The 13,479-nt window shown below is 37.9% G+C and overlaps 1 protein-coding gene across 2 annotated transcripts in view; it reads right to left on the bottom strand.

Annotated features, from left to right (window-relative positions):
- The window catches only part of LOC138698379 (glutamate receptor ionotropic, kainate 2-like), a 1,224,444-nt gene that overhangs the window by 147,219 nt on the left and 1,063,746 nt on the right, over window positions 1-13,479 (bottom strand). For both annotated transcript variants that reach the window (XM_069824251.1, XM_069824250.1), the window contains exon 7: window positions 8,981-9,145. In XM_069824251.1, the coding sequence (XP_069680352.1) occupies window positions 8,981-9,145 (165 nt within the window). The remainder of the gene's footprint in view (window positions 1-8,980; window positions 9,146-13,479) is intronic.

Below are 13,479 nucleotides of genomic sequence, written 5' to 3'. Positions count from 1 at the left end.
TTTATGATTATGTACTACATGGCCAAAGATCTGTGGGTCGTCCTGCTAAAAGATGGCGTGAAAATTTTATGTGAGACCGTAACAGGCCTTGTGGCCTAACACTTGTCAGGCAGAAGAAGAAGAAGAACAAAATAATAATAATAATAATAATAATAATAATAATAATAACTAATATAATTTAAGTGTTAAACAAGCATAAAGAAGGTAACTTTCAACCTTACAAATGATTATTCTCGAAATAAAGATGCATTAATTATAGTAACTGACATTAAGACAAATATTTTATTCTATTTTATTCAGGCTATTGCTAAGGGAATCCGAGTATTTATTTTAGATAAGTTTAATTACAGAGCACTGATTTAAATGCAAGGTAAGTATATCATAAAATACGAATTTAACTATGAATTTTGTAGAAAAGAAAGACTTCATATTATAATTTTTAATCATTTTTGCAACGAAAATGTCATTTAAATAGCAAATACTAAATATAACACGAATGTGTATTTGAATCATTTATTTATGAAAGGCCCGTTGTCCAAAAACATATTTTTGTGGGAAATTAAAAAAAAACTGTTTATTGAAAATACTAAATATTTAAAAAATCTCAAAACAAGATATGTTATACTATAAAATAAAGGGGACATGTTAAGGAAATTTTCAGTTACTATCATCAAAATTGTCAAGTATACAGCTTTTTGAAAAGGCTGGACAAAGGGCCTTTCTTAAACACTTTTTTCCATCCTTCAATGAAACATTTAATACAAAAAATGAGCAGCAAACATGAGATGTAGGACTGTGTCTCATTTTTTTACCCTTTCCCTTCTATGTTGCTTGCGCTTGCCTCTTACTTTGCTTTTTTGGCCATGAAGATGTGAATGTATTTGGGAAAGTTGGGCAAAAGCGATTTCAGGTCACGAACTTTGTCCTCTGTAATTAGTTGACAATCAGTGTAAGCCTTTTGGTTTGGCAGAGCTATTTCAGCTCCAAATGCAAATAGAAAGTGCTTGGTTTGTAATCCTCCAATGTAAGGTAGGCCTAATGCCTCTATGTATCCATTTCTTCTTTGTCCAGATGAAGTCGTGTTATGTTGATATTGCAAAGACTTTTGTCTTTCCTGTCTTACACGAAATTTGTGACTTCCACTTGCAATAATTTCTATCACATCTCTACCTATTTAATGTCTATCCACTTTGTTTAGGCTGCTCTTCACCGTACTAAAATCCCAGTTGTTTGGCAGGTATGAATGTCCACGTATTGATAGTTTGTACACAACTCTTGAAAAGCGACCCGTATCCACAAGTGTCATCAAGAAGCAAATCATGAAATGATTTTTGTTCTGCTTTGCTGCGTTATCACTGTAAATATACAGCTCATCGATGTTGCTCGACACCTCTTCTCTCACATATGTGAGCAAGAAAGAGCACACATCACTACACTTTTCCTTGCAATGCCTTCATGATATACAACAAGTAGACCTCACCAGACTTAACATTGTGAATAGAAAATACATTCAGTGTCAGCGGCCCTAAGTAAAACATCTGCTGGATTGGAATATGGGGCCGATATATATTCTGCATTTAATCAACAGTTAAACATAAAACATTGTCTTTATCTTTGCAGTATTCCTTCATTTGCTTCAGTGATGCATAAAATTTATTGCTCTTCCTTTTGTGAACAATTAGTTGACCTTCTGCCACTCTCTTAGCAGTTTCATAAGAGTAGGACTTTCAACATGGACCTGAAGTTCCTCGCATTCACAGCATGTATCTAGCTGCGGTCTACCAAACCTGTAGTCAAAACGCTCTTTAAAAGTGTTATAGAAAAACTATATTTTACAGAAAAATCTGGATATTTCTCCTTAAAAAGAGTATACATTTTTTAATGTCTAACTCTGCATCAAGGTAGTGTACTTCATTGGAAGAGTAATGACTTGTTTTCAAGGGAAAACTTGCAATGTGAACTTTTACTTGCATCACTGTAGTGACTGAAATAGTCTTCTGGTTTTGTTGTTTGCCTCTGTTGTCCTTTGGGGATTTATCCAATAAAATGAGTTTTTGTAACCACATCTTCTTCTCACCAACAGCTAACAGACTCATGATTGTTTTCTTACATACTTCGAATTTCCGTTCACGAACCATTACAATCGAAGTTTAATTATGAAAGGTCTTTTCTCCAGGACATAGGGTCATTCGTAAATAAACAGTTATTACGAAACCCCATATTACACACACAATAAGTTGGACATGCGGCCTTTCTTGCCTATATGAAGCACTTTGGTATAAGGATTCCATTCATACAATAAAATGAAAATGCCTATTTTGTGGACAAAGGACCTTTCTTAAATAAGCGATTCATTTATTTATTTCTTCCTATAACCATTACAGGTTGCCGTTGACAAACATTACCATGATACAATAAACAGAGTAAATGCCTTGACAATTAGTGATATATTGTTGTTAGAGTGAAAAATAACAATTTGAATTAGATTGAAACACATGATAATAAACGAAGTAGTGTCAAGGAGATGTGAATTAAAGTCATGGTCCATATTTATTGTGGCGCCATGTTGGAAGACCTGGTCCCGTCGGGGAGTTTCGCGCGCTTCCGACAGAAGGATGGCGCGCTGCGGCGCGGGGAGTGGAAATGCGAGCTTCGGCGGGCGCTGGCCGCGGCGAAGGGAGAGGGGAAGAAAACCGACTGCGACGGACGTAAGGGAAAACGTCTGGAAACAGATTGTTCCCGAACGGATTGTTGTAGAAGCTATGAGACGCAATACACTCGAGGAAGTGTAATCTAATAAATAAAGGGGCAGTGAGCCGCGAAGAACAGTCAGTTTAGTTAGACAGTCAGCTGCGAGAAAGCTAGTTAGCGGAGACGTATCCAGTGGAAGTCTTGGGTTCGAAGTAGAGTGAACTTGAGTGAGTACTGTGGCAGCGTCCAGGCAAGGGCAACGCGTCCGGAAGTCTTGGGTTCGAAGTGCAATGAACTGACTCTGGAAGTCTTGGGTTCGAAGTGCAGTGGACTGTTATCTGGAAGTCTTGGGTTCGACGTACCGTGAACTTGAGTGAGTGAGCTAGAAGAACTAGCCAAGGCGAACGAACTGTGAACTGAGAACTGACAGTTTTGTTTTGTAAATAGTGCTTTGTGAACATTAGTTGAGATTAGGAGTACATTGTTGTTCTTCTCAATAAACCACGTGAATAGTCATTGTCGTTCTGTGGAGTGCAATAAGAACTACCGTGTTGCAGTGTTGAGTGGAATACCCATTGTTGACGGGTGTGTGGTTGTTGTGGAAATAAAAACTACATTCTTGTTGTAAAATAAAAGTTACGGTATGATGCCTGAAAATAGCTATTGATCCTTTGAGTGTTGCAATTGTTAGATCTCTTAAAATATCGTTATGCAGGCCAAAAGATTTACAGAAGTAAGTATAATTAAAGAAAACAGTGAATTCCATTCTATATGAATTATATTTGAAAGCAAATGAAGGTTTAATGTTGAATACATAATATCACAAACATTTGAATTTCATCTGGATATAATATCTCATGATAATAAGAATTTTAAAATTACATATATATATATATATATATATATATATATATAAATCAGTTACAAACTCAACCCTACTATATGAAGGGGGAAGTTGGCCACTGACGAATGAGAGAATAAATAATATAACAACAATTAAAATGAAATGTTACTGAAGAATAATAGGAAAAACAAAGAGGAACAGAGTACGAAATTAGGGAATTAGAGAGGAATTAAAACAGAAATCAGTGGAAGAGAAGTTAAGGAGAAAACTACTAAAGTGGTATGGAAACATGGTACGAATGGGAGAAGGAAGAAAACCAAAGCATATAATGGAGGCAATGGAGGAAGGGAGAAGAGGGAAGGGACGACCAAGGACGAAGTATAGGCCTATGGATAATATCAAGATGATGACAAGAATGAGAGGGAAAGGAATTGGGGAACTGAGAAGAATGGCGAGGGATAGCGAGGAATGGAAGAGATGGATCCAGGTAGATCCGACGCTGTGAGGCAAAAGGGAATGTGGAAGGAGAAGAAGGTAATAAGATAATCGAGAATAATTTCGAACTGGTTATAAATTAATATAGATTTCATTTTAAGTAGACAGAAAATTTAATTTCAGATAAGTATATAATATTCGAAGAAGAAGATATTGTAGATTAAGTTTTATTTACAAGGAAAATGTAATCTAGTAGCAGCTGTAGCAGTGGTAGTAGTAGTAGCAGCCGTAGTAGTAGTGGTAGTAGTAGAGCAGCAGTAGTAGTAGTAGTAGTCGTAGTAGCAGCAGCCGTAGTAGTGGTAGTAGTAGTAGCCGTAGTAGTAGTCGCAGTAGCAGCAGCCGTAGTAGTGGTAGTAGTAGCAGCCGTAGTAGTCGTAGTAGTAGCAGCAGCCGTAGTAGTGGTAGTAGTAGTATTAGCAGCCGTAGTAGTAGTAGTAGCAGCCGTAGTAGTGGTGGTAGTAGTAGCAGCAGCCGTAGTAGTGCTAGTAGTAGTAGCCGTAGCAGTAGTAGTCGCAGTAGCAGCAGCCGTAGTAGTAGCAGCCGTAGTAGCAGCAGCCGTGGTAGTGGTAGTAGCAGTAGCAGCCGTAGTAGTACGGTAGTAGTCGTAGTAGCAGCCGTAGTAGTGGTGATAGTAGTAGTAGTATTAGCAGCCGTAGTAGTAGTAGCAGTAGTAGTCGTAGTAGCAGCCGTAGTAGTGGTGGTGGTAGTAGTAGCAGCCGTAGTAGTGCTAGTAGGAGTAGCAGCCGTAGTAGTGGTAGTAGTAGTAGCAGCCGTAGTAGCAGCAGCCGTGGTAGTGGTAGTGGTAGTAGCATCCGTAGTAGTACGGTAGTAGTCGTAGTAGCAGCAGCCGTAGTAGTGGTAGTAGTAGTAGTAGCAGCCGTAGTAGTAGTCGTAGTAGCAGCAGCCGTAGTAGTGGTAGTGGTAGTAGTCGTAGTAGCAGCCGTAGTAGTAGTAGTAGCAGCAGCCGTAGCAGTAGTAGCCGTAGTAGTAGTCGTAGTAGCAGCAGCCGTAGTAGTAGTAGTCATAGTAGTAGCAGCTGTAGTAGTGGTAGTAGTAGTAGTAGTAGTAGTAGCAGCCTTAGTAGTGGTAGTAGTAGTAGTAGTAGCAGCCGTAGTAGTGGTAGTAGTAGTAGTAGTAGCAGCCGTAGTAACAGTAGTCGTAGTAGTAGGAGCCGTAATAGTAGTAGTAATAGCCGTAACAGTAGCAGTAGTTGTAATAAATAATAATAATAATAATAATAATAATAATAATAATAATAATAATAATAAACGCAAACACTTAGATTCATGTTTTAAGATGATTAAGAAAAACGAGAACTGGATTTATGTTTTCGAAGCGAAGAACACCATTTGTGTGCTTAACTACATAACTTTACTGCCAGCCCTAACATCAAATGCGAAGTGAAGTGTTTAACAGCCGTTTAACGGTAGTGATATATTTCAACCCTTCCTCGGAGTTGGAATATTCCAGTAACCTGCAACGCATTATCACGTTACAATGGGGGGGGGGGAAGGGAAGCTTTGAGACATATTCTCTCTAGAGATTTAAAGCATAATACAATTATAAACTTTCCTAAAGAGGGGGAAGTGTTGAGATTGAAGGGGTTGAGACGCGCGGGGGGGTGTGTGTACTTGAAACAAAGCTCATGACAGAACGATTGTTTGTGTCAACCCCCTTTCTCTAACAGTATACGTAAACGCTTCTATTGTAAGGAGCCATTTAGATAGGGGTAGTTCTGAAGTGGAACACAAAAGGCTTGAAGGATTGGAGGTTGGGGTAGGGGTGTGTTATTTATGGAGAGACTTCACGAAGTGAAATGAAGAGACGTTCTTAATTATTGCATGACAAAGCGTAGGGCTTTAAAAGATGCCAGATATAAAGGAACGTACTTGGAGGGTGACGAACTGGCAGGTGTTTCAAGCTCAGAGGGTGGTTGTCACGTGACAGATACTTGCGCAAGGGATCCACCAACCTATCCTCTTTGTGATATTACTTTCATACGCCGAGACTTGGTACGGAATTAAATTATTGGTAGAGGAAACGCTCTACCTACCTATTTTGTGTGTTTTGAGATGGGGTATGATGGTTGTGGAACGTTCACGAAAATCCGCTTCTGTAGCTTCCTCCCGTATTTGAAAAGAAGGATTGCTTCGTAAGTAAAACAAAGCGATGCTTTCATTTATAACAAAATTGAAGACCGTATTCTGAAATAATATACTGGTAATATTCCATTTCTATATTTACTTTTAGTAGTTTCACAGAGTAAATGTTTAAGATAAAAACAACATAATTTTCTGTGCCCTATTGCGTTTTTTTTTATTTATTGGAAAATCGATTTTGTTTCTAGAAAAATAATTGCTGCTCCTATCGCCGTATATTCAGTAGCACTTGCAGCAGTTGGGGCGGCTATGTAGCAATATCAACATCAGACCTGTCTGACGAAATAACTGTGCTTTGTAGTACTCAGGCCTTAGGTTGAAGCACGCGTCTACGTTTCGGTAACAGCGTTGCGAAACATGGATTACTTAAAGTGGTTTATTAATAATAAGTGAAATATTATAATACGCTTAAACCGTATACGTGACAGAAACATTATGCAAAATTATTAGTTCGAATTTAGAACTCTAATGTAAAGACGTTAATAAAATGTGTATTTGTCAATGTGTTTAAAAAATAATTCCCAGCGAGCGCCATACAGCCAATCAACCAGCTCATTGACACTCGATTGGCCTATGAGAATCTGATTATATTGACAGTACATGGCATAGTGCTCTAAAATTAGTAACCAATATATTTTTTTTTCTTACGTTCATTTTTTTTAACATCATCTCTGCTACGATAGTAAACCTGTACTCGTGCATATTCACTATAAGAAAATAATCAGCAATCAAACGCTATAACTCTCAACATAGAACAGTTATTAATTATAACAATTGTAGCATTAATTATTGCAAATAAGAGTTGATAGAAAAGGAGTTAACCTTAAGTTTAATGTTAAAAACCTATACTCATTCATATGTATATAACAACAGTCTAGTACAGCCGAAGCGAAAATGCGACTCACGAGCACATTGTGGCTCGCAGTGCTTTTCTCTCGCTTCCTACCTACAACCCCCACCCTCTTACTCACTGGAGGCAAACTCCGTTCTATTTGTATTTGTCTCGGACCTGCGAGTGGCGTATCGTCGCAATGTCTCTCTCGAAACCATGTACTTCTATAAAAAACGAAAGTTTCAAGTAGGATGGGAGGATGCATTCTTTTGCTTACAATATGATGAAAATATTAAATGTATGATTTGTTCACAAATATTACTATGAAAACGGTTGTATAACATAAAACGGCATTATAAGTTACTACATGTTACTGATGAAACATTAAAAGGTTAAGTGTTATTATTATTATTATTATTATTATTATTATTATTATTATCATTATTATCATTATCATCTCTGTACGTCGATTCTTTTACAGCAGATGTACGAATAATGCGGTTAGATTTTCAATTTAAACTCACAGATTTACAATGTGACGTTAAATGAAAGCTAGATGTAAGGACTTGACAGATATTGAACTTTTCAAATCTTTGGAAAAAAATAAATATTTGAAGCTTCGTTCTTTCGCTTGCTCTGTTGAAGCCATGTTAGCTGTAACTTACGTTTGTGAAAAATTATTTTCAACAATGAAAATAGTAAAAATCAAATTTAGATCACGACTGACAGACAAATACCTTCGTGATCAACTACGATTGGCAGTAAGTGACATAATTCCTGATTTTGAAACTTTGTCGCAGAGACATTCTGAAGACAGTTAATTTTAGGTTGTGATAATGTGTCCTATGTTTTCTTGTTCATTTCTTTCTTCGTTACACGTCCTAAATATTAACTTCCCCTTCGGTTGTCCGCCTCCCTCCATAGGTGCTATGCACGTTGCAGCTTACACAGTGGCTCGGCGCACCATGGCCTTTTCGCCACGGCTGTCTAGTACATATAGTCACGAAGCTTGAGGTGATTTTTTGCATTTCTCGCGATACAGTGCTCCAAGCGGTTAGCAATCCAGTTAATTTTGAATAGAACATCTAACATACAACAGTACTGGGTGTTCATTTCAAAGTGTGTCATGACGTCACTGTTGTTGGGTCACCGATTTGAAGCGAGTTTCAGCTTATATGTTAGAGAAGTTGCCTATTATTTAAGGCGTTCTTCAATCTGAACTTGAGAACGTGTACGGTATAACTTGAACGTCGTAGCAACAGATGGCGGTCTGTACTGTCTGTGTGCTATCATAACCTCTTTCGAACTGTGTTTTGCGCCGGCAAGTCGTACGCAGGGTATTTGTTATCATCGGTTGCGTACGGCAACATTCCACAATACAAATCAAATGCTCCGTGTCCATGTTGACAGTCGAAGTTAATGTCAACAAATACGTAAGTAATCGTCTTAACCCTCTCCCCATATCCCGACAGTACGTATTTCCAAACAGTTCACATTCCTGCCACTACCGGCGTTACCGTACGTATCGGTACGTTACTCTTCAGAATGAACGCCGTACTTGCTAGGCAACTTCTCTGCCTCTTAGGTTATACACCTTTGCGGAAGTGTAGGAAGATTGAATTCTCTAGGCTCATCAGCTAGCCACATGACGGCATACAGCGAGCCATGACACACTTTGAACTGAACACCCAGTAGTATAAAAACGGGTTGCAATTTATTGCAGTTTTTGTGTTAATTTTTCTCTCTCAAAACAATGTTTGTTTGTTTTTTCTTTTATTAATTTGACACCAAACAGAATGAAATGTACTTTATTTATTTTTATGTTAATTTATCAAACAAATAAGTATCTAGAAGATGTATTAAAGTTACATTATATTACTGAGAACTCTAACAAATGTATACCATATTTTGGAACAGAGGCAGTATTAAATACTCTGTATATGTAAGTCAAGTAAGTACCTGTATAATGCGTGATTTGTTGAGAATACTATGACCAACTGGCTGGAACCTCTCCATGTCCTTAAGGATTTCCCTGACACCAACATCCTCGGCATCGACAATTCTGAAGGCCGTCATATTAACGAAATTGTACTTGAAGTCTTCCAGGTCGAAAGTCTCAATATCCTGTAGGAAAAAAAAACACAAATACTTTCAATTATTTTGTTTCAGAGCTTTCTGTTGTCTGAATACTGAACTCTGGGATATTATAAGAGAAAGAAGAGAGAGAGATTGGCAGTTCTGTTGTTTCAGCTTGTGCATAATAATGTAAGCAGTTGAAGATCAGGAAAAAGGTCAGAACACCTTAAAGCCCAAAATTTTATAATCAAATCTAGCAGAAAAGCATTGTAAAGGTCATGAGGCCAATGTCCTATAGAACATTAGATGTAAAAGTGTGTTTTACACAGGGCACTAAAATCTTTAGGCCTAAAATAATTAATACATGTTTTATGTAAATAACATTAAATAAATTCTCACTGTTGCTACTTCTCGTCACTGGAATTCTCTGCCGCCTGAAGAAGTCAAGGGCTGCCGAACTTTAATTTCCTTTAAATATAAATTAGAAAAATATCTTATGATGAGTTGTCAGACCTAACACGTTGCAAATATTTAATGGAACGTGTTCCATTGTATTTATTTTTATTTTTTTTTGTTTCTTATTTTTATTATCTAAATCGTATTTATTTATCACTTAACGCCAATATGTATCCCACTGTGTTGTTTTTTTATTATTAATCTATTTTTGTGTAAATTTTATTCAATTGTCGGTTTCTATGTAAATCCTACTTAATTGTAATCTAATACTAATATGCATACTAAGTGTTTATTTTATTTTTACTGTGTACATTTTTTATTGAATTATCGGCTTCTGTTTTTATGTGATTCGTATTTGATTCTAACAACATTAATATGTATTTCACTATGTTTATTTTTATTTTATGAGGTAAATTTTATGTAACTACCTGCCTTATAGCCTTATCTCTGCCAGGTTAAATAAAGCCATTATTATTATTATTATTATTATTATTATTATTATTATTAGAATAAAATTGAGTAAAACACATACATATACAGTTTATTAATAAAAGCTCTTATGCAGACTTTTAACTCATTATACTTAGGCCTATACAGTGAATAGCTCGTTTATAAGTCGTGTGTTAAAAGTTTTTATTTTTCTTGGTTATTTAACGACGCTGTATCAACTATGAGGTTATTTAACGTCGATGGAATTGGTGATTGCAATATGGTAGTTGGCGAGATGAGGCCGAGGATTCGCCATAGATTACCTGAAATTTGCCTTACGGTTGGAAAAACCTCGGAAAAAACCCAACCAGGTAATCAGCCCAAGCGGGAATCGAACCCGCGCCCGAGCGCAACTCCGGATCGGAAGGCAAGCGCCTTATCCGACCGAGCTACGCCGGTGGCTGTGTGTTAGAATCCTGACTAATAGTCACTATATAATACGTCATGTATAACAATACAACTGTTATAAGATCATTATTTTATTATGAAAGGTAAGAGAATAACAGATTCTTTATTACATCCGATAGTGTGCGCTAGTGTGCCGCGCTAAATATCGATAGAACAACTGAGCGTGTTTGATTACCACGCTATATTTTGATCAAAGAGTAAAACTACAGCAATATCATTCTATTATTTTGTGCTCTTTGATTTGTTGTTCTGTGGTTATAAGGTAACCGTCATCATAAAATGACAAGGTATACGAACAGCTGTTGTCCACACCTGTGGAGTAAAGGTCAGCGCCTCTGGCCGCGAAACCAGGTGGCCTGGGTTCGAATCCCGGTCGGGGCATGTAACCTGGTTGAGGTTTCCCAGGTTTTCTCTCAACCCAATATGAACAAATGCTGGGTAACTTTCGATGCTGGACCCCGGATTCATTTCACCGGCATTATCACCTTCATTTCGGGGAAATGTAAATTCGTCCGAAACTGGCAAACACATCGCATTTTGAAGGTGTGACATTTTAATCGAACATGTAAACTCGTCCGCCAAGCGTTTATTTATTAACATTGGCAACATAGGAGCCATCTCAGAAATTAGTCATTTAGATTTTGAAATAGCAATACACTCTGCAATTAAGTTCGTATGGCCACATACCGAACTCATATGTTGTCGATTTCACATTTCACAAGACTGGTGGCGAAATATTCAACATCTTCGATTAGCTGTGGTGTACAATAATAAGACTGGTATAGGGAAATGGTTAAAATATTGCTTTGGCCTTGTCTACTTAGAACTGAGGATGTGGACGAAGGTTTTCGGATTGAGCGTCATCAATGCGACCAGAAGTTGAACGGCTAGCAAAATTTTCTGACTTTTTGGTTGATAATTACGTATCAGAAGAGGCTACATTCCCACCTTACATATGGGCTAACTCCAATAACGTTTGTCACACAACTAACGCATGTGAATCTTAATGCAAATTTCAACAAGAATTTTAATACTGCTCAACCAAACATTTACGATTTTATCAACGCTTTAAAAGAATTTCAGACAGAAACGTAGATCAAGTTACAAAGTATAAATACACAGATAATAATTAAATGAGCTACCAGGAATAAGCAACTGCATATATGCAAACTCTAGAAAATTATAAAGCAGGGAGTTTGTCCATGGTAGATTGTATTAAAAATACTTCTTATCATTTTAATTCAAGATATGTTTGTCCAGTCGGCCTGGGTGGCGAATATGGTTAAGACACATGGCCTCTGTGTTGAAGCTGTAGTCGGGTGGTCCAGTGATAGGAAGATATTTTTCCCTTGTATGAGTCATAGTATAGCTTCATCTTAGATATTTCTCTATTTCTTTGAGGTGTCTAACCTACGCGACGGGGATCAGCGAAGCGTGTAATAGGCACTTTGTTCTCACAGTCTGGCAGGCGCCTATCGCATTTAAAACCAGTAGACGCGAGGTAGGATATTGAACTTTAGCATAGCATAGGCTTCAGAAGCGGGGGTTTTTCCTTGTCTAGGAAGGCGCTTGTAGCGTTGTTTGAAGCTAGCAAACAATAGTAGCGTCTGGTGAGCGCGTCACCATAGCTAGTATTTAAAAGGACGGCCTGGGAGCCGATCGCGTTTTAACTCAGAATATTACCGGCCAGTGATCCGAGCGCGTGTTTACTCAGAATCTTACCGGCATTTGAGGCGATCGCGTGTTTTTCTCACTTATACAGTCTACGGCCTGTGAGCCGATCGCGTGTTTACTCATATTACCGGCACTTGTGCCGATCGCGTGATCATACAATTCTCGGCTTTCCAGCCGATCGCGTACGTCGTAAAGTTCTCGGCATTTTGAGCCGATCGAGTTTCTGATATAGTTCACGGCCATTAAGCCGATCGAAGTGATAAAGTGGAGATTTCGCACTTTTTAGTTTGTGATCGACTCAAAAAGTGGTAGCAGTGATTTTAAACTGGCGTTAGACGAGATAATTACGTTGCCGAGATTACACAGAAGACAACAGCCAGTATTCCGTCGCTTGGACTCAAGTAAGGGATGTGATCCGAATAAACATACTTAGTGGAACTTTACTCCTTGGTTTCTTTTCGTGTGAATGACATCACATTATATCCTACACCCACAAAACCACTAGGTCCCTGAGAAGAGATCACCTCTACCGGGGGACAACATCTTTCACCGACGTCCAACTGAGCAAACCGACTTCTTCTCTGTCAGCGACGCGGCAGAAGAAGAAGAGGGCAACCATCGCAAATGGCGCAACCAACTCGTGGCACCAGGTAAACCGTCGCAGTGTCCGAGGTTTTTTTAACATTCGTCCATTGTAGATTTTATTAAAAGTACTTCTTTTCATGAGAAACATTTTTAATCATGACACTTGCCAGTCCTAAGCCTGAATAAAATGGAATAAATGGGAAAGAAAATATTACCTTTAGCATTCGGACGAGTTTACACTTCCATGATACCTAAATTTAGTAGGAATTCGAACGAGTCTACATGTCATATTATAGGTAATTATTTCCATCGGACGAATTTACAGTTTCCCTTCATTTTATTCAGACGCTAAATAACGTGAGATATTGATACAGCATCGTAAAATAACCCAATTAAATAAAAACGAACAGCTCTTCGAGAGGCGGCAATTTTTTCTCTGTATACAAAAAATAACATACGAAACATGTCTACAATATTATACGGTTATTGCATTCGTTCAAAATTAGGAAACTTCCTTCGCATGTTGCCTGAACACTGATCGTACCATAAAGTATTTACAAACTTGTTTCATAATATGCTATTTAAACACATTCACTGCAAGGCGATATGAGAAGACAGTTCACATTTATGATGATTAGACTTCGAGGAATTGCGACGAGAATCGTAAGGTTTACTGCGCATGCGGTATAGACTGTATGAGAAGGGGGCGTGCAACGGATGGAGTATGCCTCTGATGTAAACACTGAGTAGTATACTGCGGTTACAATATA

This window comes from Periplaneta americana, chromosome 4 (genome assembly GCF_040183065.1).
Source record: "Periplaneta americana isolate PAMFEO1 chromosome 4, P.americana_PAMFEO1_priV1, whole genome shotgun sequence".
NCBI classification, from domain to species: Eukaryota; Metazoa; Arthropoda; class Insecta; order Blattodea; family Blattidae; genus Periplaneta; species Periplaneta americana.
Note: the sequence above shows the minus strand (reverse complement) of the source record. Positions and strands in the feature narration are given on the sequence as shown.